Source organism: Acinonyx jubatus, chromosome F2 (genome assembly GCF_027475565.1).
Source record: "Acinonyx jubatus isolate Ajub_Pintada_27869175 chromosome F2, VMU_Ajub_asm_v1.0, whole genome shotgun sequence".
In the NCBI taxonomy this organism is placed as follows: domain Eukaryota; kingdom Metazoa; phylum Chordata; class Mammalia; order Carnivora; family Felidae; genus Acinonyx; species Acinonyx jubatus.
This window is the reverse complement of record NC_069394.1, coordinates 41,243,197-41,267,296: the sequence shown is the minus strand read 5'-3', so window position 1 is coordinate 41,267,296 and position 24,100 is coordinate 41,243,197. Positions and strand designations below refer to the sequence as shown.

At 37.0% G+C, this 24,100-nt stretch overlaps 1 protein-coding gene across 6 annotated transcripts in view; it reads right to left on the bottom strand.

Moving 5' to 3' along the window:
• Nucleotides 1-9,092: 9,092 nt before the first annotated feature.
• Nucleotides 9,093-24,100, bottom strand: part of PLEKHF2 (pleckstrin homology and FYVE domain containing 2) — a 28,374-nt gene continuing 13,366 nt past the window's right edge. For 4 of the 6 annotated variants that reach the window (XM_027064196.2, XM_027064194.2, XM_027064195.2 and 1 more), the window contains one exon: nt 9,093-11,721. In XM_027064196.2, the coding sequence (XP_026919997.1) occupies nt 10,958-11,707 (750 nt within the window). In that variant the 5' untranslated portion in view covers nt 11,708-11,721 and the 3' untranslated portion in view covers nt 9,093-10,957. The other 2 variants (XM_027064197.2, XM_015082486.3) reach the window with 2 other exon arrangements.

The following is a 24,100-nucleotide window of genomic DNA, read 5'->3' as shown; positions in this document are numbered from 1 at the left end:
AGAAAGAAAAAGAAAAGAAAAGAAAAGAAAATCACTGAGGAGAATCAGGATATCTACCTGAAAAAATTTTAATGCAGGTCAAAGTACCCTATTCTGGGGGGGAAAATGCCACAAAGGACATTTATTAGTAAAGAAGAGAAGCGAGCACCAGGATTTAAGGCAGGAAGGGATAGGCAAATGCAAATGTAGTTTATGGGTTTATGATCAGGACTGCCCTTATTTATAAAGTTGCTAACCCCTAAGCCTTGAAGGAAAGAGATAAAACACAAGCTATCAGGTATTTGGTTGTACAACAAGAAGGCATGGACAACGAGAAACACTTTTCTGTATTTATTCCATCAATGCTTTGTCCCTGAAGTCAGGAAGTACCCTGTCAATAAGGGACTGCCTTCTAAAAGTTGTTTTGATATTGGACAAATACTCTGACTGCCTAGAACTCCATGAGTTCAAAAGTGAAGGTGTTTACTTGTCCCCAAATATAACGTTTCTAATTCAGCCTTTAGATCAGGGAGTCGTGAGGACCTTTAAAGCTTATTACACATGGTACTCTGTGGAAAAGATTGTCAACACTACAGAGGAGAACCCCAACAGACAGAACAGCATGAAAGTTTGGAAGAGTTACACCACTGAAGATACTGTTGTTACAGAAAAAGCTATGTAAGCCATCTAGCCTGAAACAATAAATTCCTGCTGCAGAAAACTGTGTCTAGATGTTAAGCATGACTTCACAGGATTTACAGCAGAACCAATCATGGAAATCATGAAAGAGATTGTGGATATAGCAAAAAAAAAAAAAAAAAAAAAAAAAAAAAAAAAAGGTGGAAAGTGAAAGGTTTCAAGATATGGATCTTGGAGAAATTCAAGAGCTAACAGACACCACACCAGAGGAACTAACAGAAGAACACCCAATGGAGATGAGTTAGTCCAAACCAGGGCCAGATGATGAGGAAGAAGACGTACAAGAAGCAATGCCAGAAAACAAACTGACATTAGACAAACTTGTGGAAGGGTTCTGGTTATTCAAGACTGCTCTTGACTTCTGTTATGACACGGACCCTTCTGAGACATGGGCACTGAAACAAAAGCAAATGGTGGAAGAAGGATTGGTACCATATAGAAATATTTTTAGAGAAATAAGAAAAGTGAGAAAGTCAGGAACTATGATGTATTTCCATAAAGTTCCACTCAGTGTGCCTGCCTCACCTGCCTCTACTTCCACGTCTGCCACGCCTGTGTCTCTGCCACCCCTGGGAGAGCAAGACCAACCCCTATTCCTCCTCAGCCTATGTGAAGACGAGGAGGAGGAAGACCATGATGATGATCCACTTCCACTTACTGAATAGTAAATAATCATCATGCTGTATAGCTTAAAAACCTATCTGTTGTGTATGTGTGTGTCTTTGTGTGAAAACCCGATAACTGTCCAGCAAGAACTGTATGAGACATTTTGGTGCCATCATCATCATCACGCCTAAGTATTCATTGTGGAGAACATCGTGTGCCAGACTTGTATGGAAGTAGATAGCTTATCCTCACATAGGCATGAAGTGAGTGATAGTTAATAGAAAATAAATAATATGTTAGTTATCTTACTGTTTTATAACCTTGCTTTCAGAGAATTACATTGCCATACAGTGTGCCTCTCTCATAATTGGAGAAACTACACATCAGCCTGTTATCACAGGCAAGTGGTTTTTTAAAAATGTAACAATGCTTCTAATACTGTATTATAAATATGATGGTAATGTATGCCGTAAAACGTTTGTAACCGTTCATTAGTATATAAACTAGGCTACTGTGAAGCAATCCTACTGATTACAGTGGGATACCATAGAGCAATCATATTGCTGCTTCTTCACTATCAATGCATGAATTGTGTTTGTAAATAAGAATTTCTTTTTCATATTATCTTTTCATTTTTGATGCCCAGTGTTAACAATAATAATAGCTACAGTGTTTTGTATCATATGAAACAATATTGACATAGGTAATGACAGATGATTCATCTTGTAAACAGAAAATATAAACTTATGGTATTGATAAATATGGTACAGTACTGCACATGGATTTTCTCTTCCTTATGCCTTTCTTAATAATTTCCTTTCCTCTAGCTTCCCTTGTTGTAAGAATAGAGTATAAAATACTTATACAAAATATTTGTTACTTGACTTTATTTTATCCATGAGTCTTTTGGTCAACAGTAGGCTGTTAGTAAAGTTTTGGGGGAGTAAAAAGTTATACAAAGATGTCCCACCACGTGGGGATCGGCACCCCATCCTCTGTGTTTGTTGTTCAAGGGTCAACCATATATTAATTTACACCTTCTAGTCTAGACTCTACAACTTGCTTTGGTTGGAATTAAGATAATTTGGCATTTCAGCAACTGGCCAAGTGAAAACTGCTTTTAATATTTGCCATCGATTCTTTCTGGTTTTAATACCTTAAAAGCTACTACAAAATATTCTAAGTCACAAGAGGTATTTCTAAACCATTAGATGTAAAACGTCAAACTATCACTGTAAACTTGATGTTACACTGATGCTTCTCTATAATGGAATCTAAATCTTAGGAAATCATTAACAATTTTATAAGTCATTTGTTTATACATCAGATATGCTTTTTCACTCCTTTATTCATGCAAAGCAACAAGGAAAAACCTGACTTTTATTAGCACAGCTTTTAGTTTCTCTACTGGCAGATTTAGATAAAATAGCCCTGAGAACTGCTTTTAAAAGATAGAAGCCTATAAAATTGAGAGTCATTACACTCCAAAATATGCTTTATTATACCAAGTTAAAAATAAACTGGTTTCAAGAAAAGCCAGCTACTCAAAAATATAATCTTTTAACCTCACTGCCCTTGCTATAGCAGTTTGCTCTCCTTCTTCTATTTCTTGACACACTGCTCTGTATAATTACGTTCATTTATTTCGCAACATTCCGTTTGTACATGCGAATACCAAAGTTTCTATTTACATATTTTATTTTTCTGAAACACACCATCGTGTATCATATTGGCTCAAATGCGCAAACGTAGGATTGTAGGTAACAGTGGCCACTTATTTTTCCTAACACAGAAATACATTTTAAAGTAATTTCTAGAGAACTGAGTGCTTCAAATCCACTTCAAGCCCTTTCACTAAAACTCTCTCACAATTTAATAAATTTCATTCATGAAGTCCTCATCCAGACTGAGGTCTAAGTCTCCTATCTCAAGTTTACTCTATGTCAGGGTCCTACCACTGTTAAAGCAAGTTGATTTGCGATTTACTTGTAAGTTATTATTTTTTTAATGTTTTATTTATTTTTGAGACAGAGAGAGACAAAACATGAGCAGGGGAGGGGCAGAGACAGAGGGAAACACAGAATCTGAAGCAGGCTCCAGGCTCTGCGCTGTCAGCGCAGAGCCCGACGTGGGGCTTGAACTCATAGTGTGAGATCATGCCCTGAGCCAAAGTCGGAAGCTCAACCGACTGAGCCACCCAGGCGCCCCAGATTTACTTGTAAGTTAAACTAAAGCTCTGAAAATAACTTTATGCCTTTACTTTTTAATCATCATTAAATAAGAACAAGTGGGAACCAAGTTATCTTGGGAAACCTAACACTTGGGTGTTCTGACAAATGTCAACTGACAATGGTTTCCAAATCCCCTGGGGTCTTAGGGTGAAGTTAGGATGAGTGAGGGGCGGGCCTGGTTCCTGGTTTCCAACCCTGCCTCCGGACCTCTCATCTTATTTGTATACGCTACCAGTGAGTTCATTTTGCCTGCTTGCTCTTTTTTCTCTCCTCCACCTCCCTTTCTTTGTTAGGAGTTACATAATGTGCAGTCCTTCCCTTCTCCATCAGCACAATTCAGTCCTACAGACGTTAGGTGGGCCAGAACAAAGCAGGGGTCTGTGCAAAGGAGCAGCTGGTGTGGGGTGTCAGAGACTAGAGGAGGGTGTGTGGAGGGGGTGTGATGGGTGGGGGAGGGCAGATAGCCTGGTGCAAGGAGTCAGAGCCCAAAGACAGCAATGTGTCCACATGGGGGGAGCAGCTTGGCCTGGTGGTTGGAACCTGAGCAGAATGAGAGGGTATCCTTCCATGGGAGCAGCATAGTTCTCTATCCCAAGCATGGTGAAAAGGTCATTCACACAGGAGGAAGGCTGGGGGCCTGGTGTCAAAGCTCAAGCAGGGTGAGGAGGGTGCTCAGGTATGAGGAAGTCAGAGACCTCACAGGGTGAAGTGTCCTTGTGTGCGGATGGCTCAGAGTGGGATGTCAGAGATAGGCAGGGTGATGAGAGTATCCCCACAGAAAAGGGGTCCACTAATGAGGACTGGAACCCAAGTGTGGAGGGTATCCTTATGTGAGGGCAGCCTAGAATGAGGTGTTAGAGAACAATCAGGATGAAGACATCCACAGAAGGGTGGAAATGGGGGAGGCCCAGCATGGGGTATTAGAGCCTAAGTGGGATAAGGGGGGCATCCATGATAGGAAAAGCCTGGTATGAAGCATCAGAACCTGAATGGGGTTAGAGGTATCCATATGAGAGGTAGCAGTGGTGATGAGAGATAGGTTACATACAGGGAGACTGATCAAATAATTTAAATATACTAAAGCTAATGAGAACCAGTCTTTTACTCTCAGAGAAGAGAGAAACCCTATAGTGTTGTTATATTTGGAGTATCAGTATGAAGTCATAATTTCAATAGAGACAGGTAGAAATCTAGATTTCTACCTACACACACACACACACACACACACACATCTAGATTTCGATCTACGCACACACACACGTTCCCTAGGTTTGTCTCCTAAACGGGCCTGGGGGTGGTACTCTTCCCAAAGCAACAGGCACACCTACTGCCCAGACCTTGGCTTTAAAGCACTCTCCACTAAAAGACACAACAGCTCTTTGGAGAAATGGCCAATTCCTGGGTTGGGGCAGGGAAAATTCAAGATGAGTCTAGAACATACTATTGTAGCAAAAATGTAAAGGACTCAAATAATGATTTGTCAGTAGACCACAGGAGCCAACTTGCCACTGACCAAATTTAGGGACAATAGGAGCATCAAAATAAATTCTGATAATAAAGGGTAATGAAGTATGGTTCCTAGGCCAGCAGCAACAGCAGCACCTGGAAACTGGTCTAAAATGCAAATTTTCAGGTCCTACTCTGACCTACAAAATTAGGAACTCTGGAGATGAGAGTCTAGCAGTCTATGTTTTCACAAGCCCTCCAAGGCATTCTCATACACTCAAGTTTGAGAACCACTGAACTAAGAAACCATGAACTAAGAAATGAACAAAATGAAAGTTTGATGAGGAATATAATTTCTACAGTCTCCAAAGTATAACTTCACAAAATACTTATCAGAAAAAGTGACTTTATAATGAAAAAGTCTAGCATATACCACCCAATGAAGTGATCAAAGTGGACATAAGTAATGGGACAAATTGAAATTGAGCACACCTGACATGATGAGGAAACACAGCTTCTGTGATACTCCTGCTACACAGATGCGTAACTGAATTTAATAATAAGGAATTATCAGACAAACTTCCACTGAGGGTCATCCTAAAGATCACTGGTGCATCATCTTTAGAAATATCAAGGTCATGAAAATCATGAGAATCGTGAGTTTAAACAACTCATTCTTTTCCATAGTAGACACATTAAAAGTGCTCAATAAATGTTTATGAGGTACAAAGTTTGCCTTAAGTAGCTCTGGAATTTTGGTTTCTTCAAGTCATCAAAATATTCCTATAAAATATATAAAAAATTTAAACTTAACAGTTTTACCCTATTACTTTCACAATAGTTTATCTTAAGTCATAATAGTTTATCTTGGGGTGCTTGGGTGGCTCAGTTGGTTAAGCCTCCAGCTCTTGGTTTTGGCTCAGGTCACAATCTCACAGTTCATGAGTTCAAGCCCCCAGTCAGGCTCTGTGCTGGCAGGGAAGAGCCTGCTAGGGATTCTCTTTTCCTGTCTCTGCCCTGCTGGCTCATGCTCTCTCGCTCTTAAAAAAACCACACACACACACACACACACACACACACACACACACACACACACACACAAAAGCCAAAAAAACAAAAAACAAAAAAACTTAGTTTATCTTGAGACATTCTGATAGTAATTGGAGTACAAAGCCAAATATATTTTAAGGCAGCTCCAAATAACAATAAACCATGTCATCAGCATATGGAATATTTTTCTGAGTCTGCCCGCAATACATCCAAAAGGCTTTACCCTACTGGCTTGAAACAGAAGGCTGATAGAAACGCACTGCTGTTTCACTTGCCTGGAAATTTGCTAATGAATGATTTAATTTACTAGGAAATCATTTCCAACTCTAATTTTGGAGGTAATATTAAGGATATGTTCTGGGTATCAATAACCAAGAGTCCTAATCAGACTCAGAGTTAAAACACTGGAGTAAATCTTCATGATCTTATGTTAGGCAATGACACCAGAAGCACAATCAATAAAAGAAAAAAATTGATAAACTGGACTTCATTAAACTCTTGTGCTTCAAACAATACCATCAAGAAAGTGAAAAGACAACTTACAGAATGGGAGAAAACATTTGTAAATGGTGCTTTTGATGAGAGTATCGTATTCAGATTACATAAATAACTCCTACAACTCACTGATAACAACCTAGAACAAAGGATGTAATAGACACTTCTAAGAAGACATGCAAATAGCCAATAAGCACATGAAAAGATCCACACCGTCATTAACCCTTAGGAAAATGTAAATGAAAACCAGAGAGACTTCACATGCTGTAATCAGAGACAGCAGGTGTTGGGAAAGAGGAACCCTCCTGTACTGCTAATGGGAAAGTAAAATGGTGCAACCACTTTGGAAAAGTTTGGCGATGCCTCAAAAAGTTAAACATAGAGGTAACATATAACCCAGCAGTTCCATTTTGAGGTATATACTCAAGAGAAAGGAACACAGGTCAACATAAAAACCTGAACACAAAATGTTCACAGCAACATTATTCATAATAGCCCCAAAGTGGAAACAACCCAAATGTCAACTGATGAATAAATACAGGACATCCACATCATAGAATATTATCCGGCAATACAAAGGAAGAAGTACTCATGCTTGATACATGAAGGAAACTTAAAAACATAAAATGTGAAAGAAACCAGTCACCAAAGACCAAATAATGTATGATTTCATTTGTGAAATGTCTAGATAAGGCACATCTACAGAGATAGAAAGTGGATTAGTGGCTGCTTAGGGCCAGGGGATTGGGGAAGGAACAAGGAGAGACTGCTAACGGTGCAGCATTTCTTTTTTATGGTGATGAAAATGTTCTGGAAATAGTGGCATGGTTTTAGAGAATATACCAAAAGCCACTGACATTTATACTTTAAATCAGTTAATTGTGTGGTATGTGAATTATATCTCAAAGCTGCTAAAAATAAAGAATAGTAAAGTATGTATTTTCTTTAAACACTAAGATAACAGGAGTATACAAAGTCTCATTAAAGTGGTACTTACTGCTACTTTGTTCTTGAAAAAACTACTAGAGAATACTGCAATCATTTTAACTAGTATAAATAATGTAACAATAACAGTTTGGATGCTGTATTTATACCTACAAATATGCTTTACTAAAAGTAGAAACTAATGCAGTGTGACAATTCTGTATTTGATAAATTTCAAATCAAATGTTAGCAATATTTTCAACCAACTTCCTCTAGTCTTCAATTCTTGATAAATTAAAATGACAGGGTTATCATGCCAACCAATTGTATATATGAGTATACTGTTGTAAAAATTTTCAATTAGTGCAGATGCCAAGTATAACGTAATTTTTAAGAAATTTGACTTGATAGTTAAGAGAATGCCACTGATAATAACCTTTACAAAAATGTACCTTTAAAGTTTAGAATACCCAACATTAAATCTATGGAGCCTGACAGAACAGATAATTAATAAATGATCTAAAATAAAGTTATATTTTTTATTTGAGAGAGCAAGCACACGTACAAGCGAGGGAAAGGCAGAGAGTGGGAGAGAGAGAATCCCAAGCAGGCTCCACCCTGTCAGCCTGCAGCCACACAGAATCCTATAAATTGTGTGTGAGATCATGATCTGGGCCCAAATCAGAGTCAGACGCTCAACCAACTGGGCCACCCAGGTGCCCCAAGGCTTTCTTTCAAAACTAAGTTATTTTAGGGGTACCCGAGTGGCCCTTGATTTTTGGCCCAGGTTATGATCTCATGGTTCCAGGGTTCGAGCACTTTGTCGGGCTGAGTGTGGGGCCTGCCTGAGATTCTCTCACTCCCGCTCTTCCTCTGCTCCTCTCCCCTGCTGGCACACAATCTAAAAATAAGAATTAAAAAAAAAAATAAATAAAGCCTTAAAATTACCATCAATAAATTTCATGCATTTTAATCCTAGACTTCACTCTTAAGTTTTATTTATCTTGTAAAATGTATAGCAATCTAATACGTGTGGATGTGCAAATCATTGCTATTATACGCTTTAAAGATACAACAAGTATTTGAGAACAAAATTAGCCTATCTGAGAGAAAAGAGTGTGGCTAAAGTACTAGAACCTTTCAAGAATCATTAGGTATACAATTGAATACTTATAATTGAATATTACAATTCAATATAAGAATTTCAGCATGAAGCTAATAAAGATATAGAAACAAAATGACTTTAACTATGGACATTTTATGTACTGTAATAAGGTGTATTCAATTTAATATTTTTGGTTGGCATCTATGGAATCTTGCTTCCTTTACATCAAAAGTTACCAATTTGGTTAATGTACTGCAGGTACAGTCCAAGTAAATTTTATTCAAGAGGAATGGCATGAGAAATAGGCACCAAAGATTTACAGAAGCTTTAAACATTACAGAACAAATTCTGGAAGGAAATACATCTTGGATTCCATTTTGCATGTAAACTCTATTAAAAGGAGGAAATTCTGTTTACTGCTCTGTCCCTAGTGCTTAGAACAATGCCTGGCACATAAAAGGTACCCCACAGCTACTGAAAGAGGTAAAATATGCAGAATATCATTACCTTAGAAAGGGAGAAAAATCTTCAAGTCACAGTATGCAAGAAACAGAGAGTTAAGTTGTAAAATATTTTTTATTGTAAAAACAGAGTCAACAAAGGTTGACAATGCAAATGTCATCCCAGATTTCCCCTTGGTTCTTGAATTTGCTGGGTTCCTATGTACCAGAAAGTCTCCATTAGCACTTCTCAGGCTTCATGGTCTTTTTGAGATATGTTGATTAATTATACTGCAATTATACTGTATATATTGCTTGGAAACAAATGTCCATATGATATTAAAACAAACAAAAAAAACTGTTGTGGCTTTGTTTCACATTTCCTACAGGGAAATCTATGTATCTCAGATGCTTTCACAATCTAACAGTAAAGTTAGTGCCTTAACCAAACCCAAAAATTCTCCATCACATTACTGAATCAAACAGTCATGACATCTGCAATATATCCAGATTTAAATATTTAAAAACACAGAAGTTTGGAATTTAAAATAAACTTTAGGCTGATTTCTTCATATTTGAAAGACTGTAGTTATTTGCAGCATACAAATGGAGAGAATAGTGCAAAATGCATCAAGTTTTATATGATAAATATACTTTCAACCTAAATGGCTGCCTCAAAAGCAAAAAGTGAAAAATTACTAATTCTCAAAAGCAATCTAGGCTGACTCAATGAAGTTTACAATTTAGAAAGATCAACTGCTACTCTATTTCTATAGACTGCAAAATGATTTCAGAAACAGATTAACATATAATTGTTTTACAAAAATAGAAGTATCATTTGGGACTTTACAAAACTTTATAAAATATAACACTATATTTGCAAATTCAAGATAGTTTCACACTGAAATAGACAATACTTCCACCAATATAAGTCTAGTCAAACTTAACTGGTCCGTCTTCATCATTCTTACACATTATTTCTTCCAAGTCTTCAACCCAAGTAGATCTATGCTCTATCGTGGGATTTTTTTTTAAAGAGATTGTTTAATTTCAAAAGTTCTGTAAGATTTTTCATTCTAGAAATAATGTTAAAGCAGATGAATTTATACCTACAAATACGCTTTACTAAAAGTAGAAACTAATGCAGTGTGACAATTCTGTATTTGATAAATTTCAAATCAAATCCCTAAGAATGACAACCTATTAATTTAAAATATATATTTGACAATTTGGTACCTATAAAACATAAAAATATAATCACAACTATTTTATGGAAAAATATTCATATAGAATGAAGAAGCTCTAAATTTAGTTATTTGTAGCTTGCAGATGAGAAGTATTTTCTAATTATACCCATTCATAAATGCTCATTTTATCACCTCAAAGAGCACCAGTGTATTTTCAAAACAAACTAAAAGTGAGAAGGTAGGGGCTTATTTCATTTAACAGTGCTATTATGATAAGGCACCACTTGGTATACGAAAAAGCCGAACAAAGTATTTTCAAATCATGTTTTTTTGTTACTGGTGTCTTAACCATTACATAGAATGGTTAGGAAAAAAGCTAATAATATTAGCTAACTGCGTTATACAACTTTTTCCATCATTTTTTGCTTTTAGTATTTCCATATAACAGAACATATAGTAAACATCAATGTAATACATGATCTGTTAAAAAAAAATCTTTTCTCAACCTTCCAACAAAATAATCTAAAATTAAACAAGAATAAGAAACCAAAAATTTATCTGGTAGATTTGCAAAAGTCTATCCCTGTAGAAGAGCGGGGAGTTGGGTGAGGGTGGGGGTGGGGGGACAAAATGACAGGACCTATTTTCTATAGAATATATCGAGGCACATAGGTTAAAAGATTCTCAGGCAAATTCACGGCTAGAGCAAAACTGAGAGAAAGCTCAGAATTCTATGTTCTCCCAGAGCTGATTTCTCAGGTAGTCACACCCAATTAAATATTTCAAAATAGGTCCTTAGTCACTGCTATCATCATCATCATCATCATCAGATACATCATTTAAAGGAGACTTCAATGATTGACTGTAAGAGTCTGATCTAGTAGGCTGGCACGTGGCCATGTCCCCGGTGGAAAGCAGGTCATAGCAGAAGTCACAAATCCGCACAGGCTTAGAGGACTGGCTTGGAAGAAGAAATCTCTTTTCAGAGCAGGGCCCACAGACAACAAAACCACATTTGCGGCAATGGTGACGACGATTAACAGGTGTGAATTTTGCTTTCTGACAACGCATACATACAGTTGCCTCAGAGTCAGGAACCCAGACAGCAGCATGTTCATTACTGGGTGTCTTCCCACTTTTGGAGAGTAAGTCAGTAACACATTTATTTATGTGATTCATCCATTCTGATTTCTCAGTGGCAGTGGCAGCATAAACTGCAAATGATTTAGTTGGTGTCTTGATAAGCCATCCATTCCTTAAGTCTCCCTCATCTTTGATGGAATCAATAGTGACATTTTCCAGGGGAATAATATGTTGTTTGTTATATTTTTTCTTCTGGATGACAATATTGCCATATACAAGAATATCATTAAATAAGAAAAATTGCCTTGCTTTGGGCTTTTTTCTGCACAACTTAGTCAATACTCCTTCTCCAATAAGAACCCTTCCTGGTATAGTTAAGGGTTGACCAGCTGCTCCAAAACAGTTTTCTACTATATTTATACGTCTAGTATTTGCTTCACTGTTTGCCAAGCGATCCACCATCTTCTGCTAGTAGCCTTTGGGGGGAAAAGAAAAAAAAGAAGAAGAAATGAGCACACAGAAATTGGAAATTCATGTAAGTTAAAGATTATATAACCTAAATTTAACAAATCCATACTTTTACTTATAGGCAAAATACTCCAACAAAATTGTTTCCCTCTAAGAAAATCACAAAGCATACAAAAAAGGTTAACCATCTCAATATAGCACAATACTACTGACTTAGGTACTTATAAAAAGCATAAACTTCTTACAGACATAAAGGAATAAGCAACTGGATGATAAATAGAAGTCCTCTCTGCAAAATAATAATCCAGTCCCATGAAATTTAATCTCAGAGGGGTTCTGAAGAAGAGGACCAAATTCTGTAAAAACTAAGAGAAATTAATTAAGCTATTACCATTGAGCTAAGGCCTTATTCCTCTCATCTGGATTACCAGACTGTCTCCTGATGTGTCTCCTTGCCTTTGGTCTTGCCCCATAAATCAATCTTCAGGCAGTGATTTCTCAAATGCAAATCTCACCATGTCATTATTCAAAAGAACTCCCTTTGATCTACAAAATGCAGAATTTTTAGCATAGCATATAAGGCTGTTCATTATCTTGTTCTTGCTTACCCTCTTAGACTCATCAGAAGTCACTCTTCACCTCAAACTTGTTCTAAGAATATCCTACTATTTACAGTCCATTTCATCACATGTACCTTCTCTTATGCTGTCGTATATCCTTTAAGACTTACTGCTCACAGCTAACTAACTCTTACTGATCCTTCAAGACTCAGTTTAGGTTATATCTAATTCAGAAGTCTCCCTTAAACTCTATTAGACTAAATACATTCCTCTATGCTCTTTACATTCCATGTACCTTTTGGTTTCATTCTTACCAAAGGATGAAATCTGTCTCCTTCAAAGGCTGCAATGGAACCTAAAAGACAGAGGCTATCTGATCTTTATCTCCGAAAATGACACCCTCCAGCACAGCAAAGGTGCTCAAAAATGTTGACAAGAACATTTTGGTATTTCATATTAATCTAATCTTAAATGACCATAGATTTAATCTCTAGATCCAATACTGACTTCATTCAAGTCCTTGAGTTGTGCCCTATTTCAAACTTACTAACCTAATACTACCATACCAAAGTCATATTAAAGAGGAGCATTTAAAGTTTAAAGATTAAGAACACAGTCTAAATTCCAGTATTCAGTTCATAAATTGATGATACTGTACCCCTTTTTGGTCTCCATTACAAAGATTCTGATTATTCCTGAATTTGTCTCTCCTCCAATTTTCAGTCCTTATAAAGCTCTCTTGCCCTCCACAAGGGTAGGCTCTGCCCTTAAAGTTGTTCCAAAGAATTTATATGATAATGCATGGCTCCAAACTGTGATGACTTCTTTTTCTAATTGCAGCAAATGTGCCAACCAATTAAAGGTCTACTGTTCTATGCACAGTGCGTCACAGGAGAGAAAATAAAAACACCTCATTAACACTAAAAGAGTCTCAATCTCATTCATAATTCAATGATATACAACATTAGGATATTTTTTACTAATCTGATTAACACAAATTTTTTAAATTTCCTAAGATGAAGTACTACTGAGGATACAGGGAAACAGGCATTCTTGTACACTACAGAAAATATGTATACTCACTGATCTAAGTATTTTATCAAAAGAAATTCCAGTCGAGTGCATAAACATATGTGCAAGTATATCCAACATAGCACTGTTTGTAACACACACAAAAAAGTTGGAGAAGCTCCAAATGTCCACAAGAGAAACTGGCTGAACAATTTATGATACACCCATAATAATATGCTAAGTATATGTTAATAATGAGATAGGTCTAAACATAGTGATATGGGAAAATGCTCAAGATATTTAGGTGGGGAAAGAGTTGAATGTCATAATCTCATTTGTTTCAAATATATACTGTGTTTCATCAAATCTAAGATACTATAAGACACATCCTCATTTTATGTGCCACTGAAAATGAAAATGCTGACAATTACATCATGGCATAGCCCTGATTATATGACACCCCAAATTGAGACATCAGTAAAACATGTTCATCTTTACACACAGTGAAATATGGTTTAACATATAATCATAGGCACTTATAAATATGTAAGCACACACATAGAAAATAAAACTAGAAAACTATATAGTGTCAACAATGGTTACTTATCTCTAAGAAGTACAATTATAGATAATTTTCATTCTTTACACTATCTTCAAACATTCAACAAGTATTTATTTTGTTAATCACTGATCTAGGTGCAGGAGAAAAAATAATACACAACACATGCAATGTCCTTGCTCAAGGCTTACATCCTAGCTGGTGAGAAGGGAAACAGAAAACAAAATCGAGAACCAAGTTGTAAATTAATGTACTGATTTTTTAAAGTGATTTTTAAAAAAATGTTTATTTTTGAGAAAGACAAAGACGGCGTGAGCAGGGAAGGGTAAAAGAGAGAGGGAGACAAAGTAGGCTCCAGTCTCCGTGCTGTCAGCAGACAGCCCAACGCAGGGCTTGAACTCACCAACCATGAGATCATGACCTGAGCTGAAGTCGGATGCTTAACCGGCTGAGCCACCCAGGAACCCCTTAAAGTGATTTTTGAAAAAACAACTAAGAAGCTACTCAGACTAGATGGTCAGGGAAGGCCTTTCTAAAGTGGGATTCTTTCAGCTGATAAGGAGGAACTAGATACACAGACATGAGGCGTGGAGATAGAGAAGTATATTTCAAGCAAAAGAAGTAACTGAAGGTCCTAAGGCAGAAGAGATTGGTGCTTTTAGAGAACTGAAAGTATCTATTTATTCCCATCTAAATCAACTGCAGATTTTACTTCTTTGGACATACAGATATTAATCAGCTCAAATGCAGTGCAAACAGGTTTCCTATTATTGCTACTACTGGAATTAATACCATCCAAATTTGTGCAATACTTTTTACATTCATTATTTTCTCACTTTAATGGTCTCAAATTCCTGTGAAGTAATTAAACAAGTTTTTACATCTTCCAAAGAAGCATCTAATAATATTTGCTGAAATGTGAGCTGAAGGAGAAACTAAGGCACAAAGACAGACATTCAATAATGTCCAAGGCAAAACAGCCTGGAAGTTATTCTACTCATTGGGAGTCCAAGCACCCAGCTGAGCATTGCATGCATTACTGTATATCCTACTCAGGGCAACCTTACAATAGAAATGCACTATTAGCTCCATTTTATAGATGGGTAAACAGATATAAAGGAGTTAAGAACGCTGTCCAAGGCTGTCACAGAACTGGGGCTCCATTATGTTTCCTCTGTGCTGTTACCAGTATATTATGGTACACTAATTATTCCTTAAGGCTCCATTGATTCTACAAGAATTAAGAAAGCTATTGCTAACCTTTGGACCTTCACTGCAAACCCTAAAAAAAAGAAAGAAAAGAATACCAACTGGAGAAAAAATAACCTGAAAGGACAAGTCATCATACTTTATTTAGCCAGTCTCCTGAATGGATCATTCTTCAAATTTTACAATTTTAAGCCTGAATCTCTGTTCATAAATCTTGCCCCATTTAAGAATGAAGAAACAAAAGAGATGTTTGGGCATCATTAATTGATATTTGGCTAGAACAAATAGCTTTCAAAGTTTGACAGTGACCCACATAAAAAATACATTTCATACTGCAGGATTACAAATACATACTCATAATTCTTCCAACTATAAATAATGTATTCTGTTATCTTCATTTATTTTAATGATAGTTGCAGGCCCACTTGATTGAGTTCACTAATGGATTGTGACCTATATCTGAACAACAATGAACATAAAGACCTCTCCATTATCCCTGTTGGTCCTAAAATATTTCTGTATGGACATGAAGAAGGACATGAAGAAGGGAAGCACTAAGCTAAAAAACCCAGGAATACACAAATGCCCTGTGTGCACAAGCACACACACAATACAGAAGTAGTTGGGTATCCAGCAGGGACAGCACATAGAGGGATGGGAGAATAGGGGGAAGTCACCAAAAGCAAAATCAAAGTACCACTTTTAGCTGGATTACTGCTAGGTACCCCAAAGCAAGGTTCTTTGGTAAACTGGATTAGGGTACTACCCTTTCACTCAGGGCCTAAACAGGGCCTCTGCCTCCCCCAAAGGCCAAATTCAAATTTACCAAGAGCACAATGAGGTGCCTCAAGCAGTAAGAACTCTTAAAGACTTTTGTGAGAATATAGAATGTAAGATTACTCAGCCAGCCAAGGAAAGAGTCCTTTGCATAACTTACTCAATGAGGGGCACAGAAAAAGAAGACAACTCTAAGACGTGGCCTAATTAAATTTTTATCTACTTTTCTTAGGAAGGAATACCACTGACTATAGGAAGAGTTAGGAAGAAAGCTTCCCCATCCTCTGGCAGAGATGATTTCTTTAGAACAGTTTCCAAGAAATAAAATTACTTGGTCAAAAGGCATGAATATTTAAGGCTGTTACCTTTTACAAAATTTCCATTCTGAGAGGTAACACTGATTTACCAAGCAGCACAATGACTGTACATACCTAATCTTGTCTCACATATTTTTCCTCAAAAATGTCAGCAAACTAGATACCAAAAATGGCATGTCACTCTATTACTTTCATTTACTTTTTTTATTTAACATTTATTGAACACTTTTTAGATGGCATTCTTATTCTCCTCTCAGAGCAGAGTCTACTGAAGGAGAAAGGCAGTAAACGATTCTGAAAGGTGAAGTGCAATGAAGGAAATCAGCAGGGTGTCAAGATACAGGGAAAAACTCATTTACTAAGTAATTCAAAAAGGGTTCACTGAGATGGTGCAACACACTGAGTCTTAAAGGATAGGGAGGTCAGCCATGCAAAGGACTTAATACTACGGGCAAAGGTCTTGAGACAAAAAATAATATACTACTTTTTTTTTTAGTATAATTTACTGTCAAGTTGCCTAACATACAGTGTATACAGTGTGCTCTTGATTTTGGGGGTAGATTCCCGTGATTTATCGCTTACATACAACACCCAGTGCTCATCCCAACAAATGCCCTCCTCAAATCCCATCTTTTACTTTTACTTTTAATTTAATTCAGTGTTTTATTTCAGAGCTACCTAGTGAAGCCAACCACTTTCTAAAGTGTTTATTAACCACCCATATTTCTAAGCTTGTATATTTAGGAATTATTCATTTGTATGAGTGTGTTTCACACATAAAGACTATTAACCCATTTATTTCTTTGCTTTTCCTAGTATATTAAACTGTATTTTATGGTGGTTGACACAGAGGCAGTTTTATTTCTTAAACTTAGACATTTCCCTTTGTGAAATTACATTACTCCTAAGCTCTCCTTATCCAGATATCAGGTGCACCTACAGGTTTCATCTGCTATTAGAAAGTAGAGCCTTCCCAGGAAACCTTTTGTAAACTGAAAAGGCTAAAAGCAAAAAAGCAATTCCCATTAATTTATATGGAAACATTTTTGGGTGTTCCCAGACCAAAAAAAAATCCCCCACTTTTAGGCTTTTCTGATACCTTAGGACAAATCTTGCTAATGGATACACAAAAATAAATCAAGATAAAACACAGATGCATTACCTAAGACACAGTTCAAAACTATGGTGGCTTGATGCAGAGATGCTGAACTCCAGGAGAGGAGCTTGGTGGTGCCACTGTCACTGCTCGGGGTATGTACTAACTCTACGATGGCTCACTGCAAAACAAATACTATTTTCTTTCTTTTCTCATTTATTTTCTCTTCTCTTTCTCTATTTTAAATGTTTATTTTTGAGACGGGGGAGGTATAGAGAAAAAGGGGGACAGAGGATACAAAGTGGGCTCTGCAATGACAGCAGAGAGCCCAATGCAGGGCTTGAACCCACAAACCGTGAGATCACGGCCTAAGCCACTTAACCAACTCAGCCACCCAGGTGCCTTTATTTATTTATTTATTTATTTATTTATTTATTTATTTATTTATTTATTTATTTTAATTTTTAAGGTATCTTTACACCCAATGTGGGGCTCAACCTCACAACCTGGAGATCAACGGTTGCATGCTTGGGGTGCCTGGCTGGCTCAGTCGGTAGAGCATGCAACTCTTGATCCTGGGTTCATGAATTTAAGCCTCACATTGGGTATGGAGCCTAGTTAAAAAGAGAGAGAGAGAGAGAGAGAGAGAGAGAGAGAGAGATGCATGCTCTACTGACTGAGCCAGCCAGGTGCCACAAAACAAACACTATTTTCACTTGTTTCACCTTTTTTTGTAAAAATAAAAATCCACCTTGGGTTTCTTTCAGCCAGTGAACAGAAGTACTAATGTAGGTCTTTCATAAAGTTCAAAAAGTGGGGGATACCTGTATTTATTATCTATGTTTATGATATGAACTTTACATTTAATTCTGTTATCCATCTGAAATTTATTCTGACATAGGTAAAAGTTCCTTTTTTCTTTTTGAACATTTGCATTCTAAAAGAGCTAGCCAACTGCTTTAGAATGGCCAAATACTAAGTGACCTCAGGCTTCCTCACTTGTAAATGGGAATAATAGTAGCAACAGCTTTGTCAGGAAGAGGATTAAATGATAATGCATATAAAATGTTCAGCAAGTAGTCAAAAAGTGGCAACAATTATTAATGGTATTAATCTAAGCTACTGATTTACAACACCCTCTTTATAGTGAACTTTTATATATTCTAACATCTGCTTCTGGGCTGTTTGGTCTAATCCATTATCCTGTTTTCTAAGTCTTATGTGATTACCATGCATCTGGTAGGACTAGTCTAGGCTATCCTCATTACTTAACCTTTTAAAAACGTCTTACCTAATCTCCTCTGTTTATCTGTCCAGGTGAAATCTACTAGGAGAGTACTTCCCAACCTTAGCTGCACACTGGAACCACAGGAAAGCATTGACTTTCAATATACTGGAAAAAACCAACCATCTCAATCTACTAAGTTCAAAATACCCCTCTTATTATATTTTAAGCCATTTTATGCCTAAGTTATAGAAATAAGAATAAAGGAATAAAAAAAAAAGATTTTAAGAACAATCTTTATAAGACTTTAAACAGCAAATTTCTTATCCCACATTTGTTATTGAAGGTATATATACCCAAAAAAGCAACTAATTGCTCATAAGTTACAACACCTGAGTCAATAATATATTCATTTCTTTTGTAAAAAATTAAAAAAACTATTTTTGGGAGAGGGAGAAGGAGAGGGGGAGGGGGAAGAGGGGGGAGGGAGGGAGGGAGGGAGGGAGGGAGGGAGAGAGAGAGAGAGAGAAAGAAACAGAGCGACAGAGTGTGAGCTGGAAAGGGTCAGAGAGAGAGGGAGACAGAATCCAAAGCAGGCTCTAGGCTCTGAGCTATCAGCACAGAGCTTGAGGCAGGGCTCAAATCCAGGAACCTTGAGATCATGACCTGACCCAAGGTTGTTGGCTTAACTGACTGAGCCACCCAGGTGCCCCTGTAATATATTCATTTATTTATTTATTTATTAATTCTGAGTTGGAAAAACCTCATCTAGAAAATCATCTGAACACTCAAGAGATTTCACTATAATGATTTGCCAATATTATTAGTTTAAGTATTGCTGTTTCTTTACACTCATCTTCTGACTAGTTCTGAAACGCCTACCTCTTCTGATTTTTTTCTTTGCAGTTAAAGATGGAAAATTAAAAATTAAAAAATCTAAATTCTCAAGTATGTTAAATGTAGGCTTAAAACAAACAAAAGAATAAGAAGGATGAATATCTGCACACTGTTTTTGTATCTTTTTGAAAGATGATGCAGTACTTTCGGCAAGGCCATTATAAAACTGAAAGGTATGACAGGACACCAAAATAGTTAAATGCTTCAAAATGCAGAAAAGCAAGATCATTAAGATCCCGTATAGAGAAAAAGAATCACAAGCAGGCTTCAGGCTGCATGTGGAGCCCATCATGGGGCTTGAACCAGGATCCTGGGACCATGCCCTGAGATGAAATCAAGAGTCAGATGCTCAACAATTGAGCCACCCAGGCACCCCTTATTCTACTTTTTTATTAAGTAATTTTCTTTTTTGTTTTGCAGATCTCTAAAAAATAAAGGTTACAAAACATCAATTACTATGATAATTGAACTGCTTAAAATAGAAATTCCAAAACCAAAATGGAAGCCAATGGACTAATGATAAATACAAAGGGTTACAGAAATACTGATTCCTAGGTCCCTCCCCCAAAATAAAATATTCTAATTTTATTGGTCTGGGGTATGAAAGGTATGGCTGGACACTGGAATACTTTAAAAAGCTCCCTGGGTAACTCTTTATTTTTTATTTTTATTAAAAAAATTTTTTTTACTGCTTATTTGTTTTTGAGAGAGAGAACACAAGTGGTAGAGGGGCAGAGAGAGAGAGGGAATCACAGAATCTAAAGCAGGCTTCAGGCTCTGAGCTGTCAGCACACAGCCTGGGGATGCGGGGCTCAAACCACCAACCGTGAGATCACGACCTGAGCTGAAGTCAGACGTCAGAAGTCAGACTGCTTAATCAACTGAGCCACCCAGGCGCCCCTCCCGCAGGTAATTCTAATGTGCAGCCAAGGTTTAGGACCATTTTTCAATTACAAAAACTAAAGAACAAAATCCACTAAAATTTTTATGGACTTCATGCTACAACCATATGTTAATTTAGAGTAAGTTCCCATCTTCCTTTTTCTTTTTTAAGATTTTATTTTTAAGCAATCTCTACACCCAACATGGGGCTCAAATTCACAACCCCAAAATCAAGAGTCACATGTTCCACTGAGCAAGCCAGCCAGACACCCCAACATCCTAAATTTTTATTGTTCCTAGCCAGGTTGATAATCTCTTTTCCTAAGGTTTCAAATCTTCCTTGGTAGCCCAATAATTTTGTAGGTTTCTTCAAACAAGAGACATTTCTTTAGTAGGTTCCCAGGTATTTCATGCTTTTTGTTGCTATTTTGAATCTAATCTTTTCCCCATTGTATTTTCTAATTTGTTATTATTACTATTGATAAGAAAACCACTGATATTTCTCTTTTTCTCCCCAATGCCCAGCCATTTCACAGAAATTTATAAATTCCCAGTTTTCCAAATGACTTCCCCTTTGTCTTCTTTTTTAGCAAACAGCGTCTGGCAGCGCTATTTCATAGTTACAAAGGAAAGAACTAAGGCAAAAGAATAAAAAACAAAAAACACGAAAAAATTATAAAAACAAAAAAAAAAACCTTTTAACTTTCATAAAGCCAGATTTACATACCAATTAAAAAAATTAAACAATCCAAAGCTTCAAGTTATCTCCTTCACAACTGCAGACAAGAACTACATTTCAATTGTTCAAACTCCACCTTAGTCTTTGGTTACATCTTGTTTCTGAATATGCTCTTCAGTGGAGGTCTACCACCTGTTAAAAATGTAACACTAGAAGAGGCAAAATTTCTTCTAAAAAAAAGAGAACACTACTTACAATGGAGAACAGAGCCCAACAGTCACAATACTATGGCCCAGTTCTCAATGAAAATCAAAACTTATTATCTCATCTTTGCAGTTAAGTTTAAAACAAAAAGTCATCTAATTAATTTCCTACACATACCCATGACATCTGATACCAGTGAACTTCAATATTCAACTGTGCATTATAGTTGGAAAAACTAATAAACTATGAACCAAAAGACCTGGATTCTAATCTCAGCTCAGGCACTAAAATGAGAGATTTCATAAAAATTACCTAACTGCTTAGGGTGGGGGCATACACCATTTTACACACACACACATTTTAAATTTATATCCAAGTTAGCAGATAGTGCAATAATGATTTCAGGAATAGAATCCAGTGATTCATCCCCTATGTATAACACCCAGTGCTCATCCCAGCAAGTGTCTTTCCTAATGCCCCTTGCCCATTTAGCCCATCCCCACCACAACCCCTCCAGCAATCCTCAGTTTGTTCTCTATATTTAAGTCTCTTATGTTTAGTCCTCCTCCCTGTTTTTATATTATTTTTGCTTTCCTTCCATATATTCATTTTTGTATCCACATGTTTAATTCCACATCTGTTTAAATTCCACATGTGAGTGAAGTCATATATTTGTCTTTCTGACTTATTTCGCTTAGCGTAATACACTCTAGTTCCATCCACGTTGTTGCAAATGGCAAGATTTCATTCTTTTTGATTGCCGAATAATACTCCATTGTATGTGTGTATATATATATAAATAAATACACACACACACACACACACACACACACCACATCTTCTCTATCCATTCATCTGTCGATGGACATTTAGGATCTTTCCATACTTGGGCTATTGCCAATAGTGGCGCTATAAACATTGGGATGCATATGCCCCTTTGAAACAGCACACCTGTATCTTTTGGACAAATACCTAGTAATGCGATTGCTGGTTTGTAAGGTAGTTCTATTTTTAATTTTTTGAGGAACCTCCATATGGTTTTCCAGAGTGGCTGTACCAGTTTGCATTTCCACCAATGGTGCAAAAAGGTTCCTCTTTCTCTGCATCCTTGTCAATATCCGTCATTGCCTGAGTTTGTTGATTTTAGTCATTCTGACTGGTGTGATGTGGTATCTCATTGTGGTTTTTTATTATTCTTTTAATGTTTATTTATGTTTGAGAGAGAGACAGAGCATGAGCAGGGGAGGGGCAGAGAGAGGGGGAGACACCAAATCCAAAGCAGGCTCCAGGCTTTGAGCTGTCAGCAGAGCCCAATGCAGGGCTTGAACCCATGAACCATGAGATCACGACCTGAGCCTAAGTGAGACGCTTAACTGACTGAGCCACCCAGGCACCCCCTCATTTTGGTTTTGATTTGTATTTCCCTGATGATGAATGATGTTGAGCATTTTTCATGTTGTCTGTCATCTGGATGTTTTCTTTGGAAAAGTGTCTATTCATGTCTTTTGCCCATTTCTTCACTGGATTATTGTTTTTTAGGCGTTGACTTTGATAAGTTCTTTAGTTTTTGGATACTAACCCTTTGTCCGATATGTCATTTGCAAATAACTTCTCCCATTCTGTCGGATCCCTTTTACTTTTGCTGATTGTTTCCTTCACCGTACAGAAGCTTTTTATCTTGATGAGGTCCCAATAGTTCATTTTTGCTTTTGTTTCCCTTGCCTCCAGAGACATTCTGAGTAAGAAGTTGCTGTGGCCAAGGTTAAAGAGGTTTTTGCCTAATTTCTCCTCTAGGATTCTGATGGCTTCCTGTCTTACATTTAGGTCTTTCCTCCATTTTGAGTTTATTTTTGCGTATGGTATAAGAAAGTGGTCCAGGTTCATCCTTCTGATGTTGCTGTCCAGTTTTCCCAACACAATTTGCTGAAGAAACTGTCTTTATGCCACTGGATATTCTTTCCTGTTTTGTCAAAGATTAGTTGGCCATATGTTTGTGGGTCAATTTCTGGGTTATCTATTTTGTTTCACTGATCTAAGTGTCTGTTTTTGTGCCAGTACCATTCTGCCTTGATGATTACAGCTTTGTAATACAACTTGAAGTCCAGAATTGTGATGCTTCCAGCTTTCGTTTTCAGGATCGCTTTGGGTATTTGGGGTCTTTTCTAGTTCCATACAAATTTTAGGACTGTTTGTTCTAACTCTGTGAAGAATTCCGGTGTTATTTTGATAGAAACTGCATTGAATATGTAGATTGCTTTGAGGAGTATTAACATTTTAACAATATTTTCTCTTCTAATCCATGAGCATGGAATGTTTTTTTCATTTTTTGGTGTCTTCTTCAACTTCTTTCAACTAGCTTGCTATAGTTTTCAATGTGTAGCTTTTTCATCTCTTTGGCTAGGTTTATTCCTAGTTATTTTATGGGTTTTGGTGCAAATGTAAATGGGATCAATTCTTTGATTTCTCTTTCTGCTGCTTCATTATTGGTGTATAGAAATGTAACCGATGTTTGTGCATTGATTTTATATCCTGCGACTTTGCTGAATTCATGGATCAGTTCTAGCAGTTTTTCGGTGGAATCTTTTGGATTTTCCATATAGAGTATCATGTTGTCTGTGAACAGTGAAAGTTTGACTTCCTCCTTGCCAACTGGGATGCCTTTTATTTCTTTGTGTTGTCTGACTACTGAGGCTAGGACTTCCAATATTATGTTGAATAACAGTGTTGAGAGTGGACATCCTGTCGTGTTCCTGACCTTAGGGGGGAAGCTGTTTTTCCCCACTGAGAATGATATTAGTGATGGATCTTTCACATATGGCTTTTATGATCTTGAGGTATGATCTTAAATTTTTTTTTGAATGTTTATTTATTTTTGAAGGAGAGACAGAGTGTGAGCAGGGAAGGGGCAGAGAGAGAGGGAGACACAGAATCTGAAGCAGGCTCCAGGCTCTGAGCTGTCAGCACAGAGCCC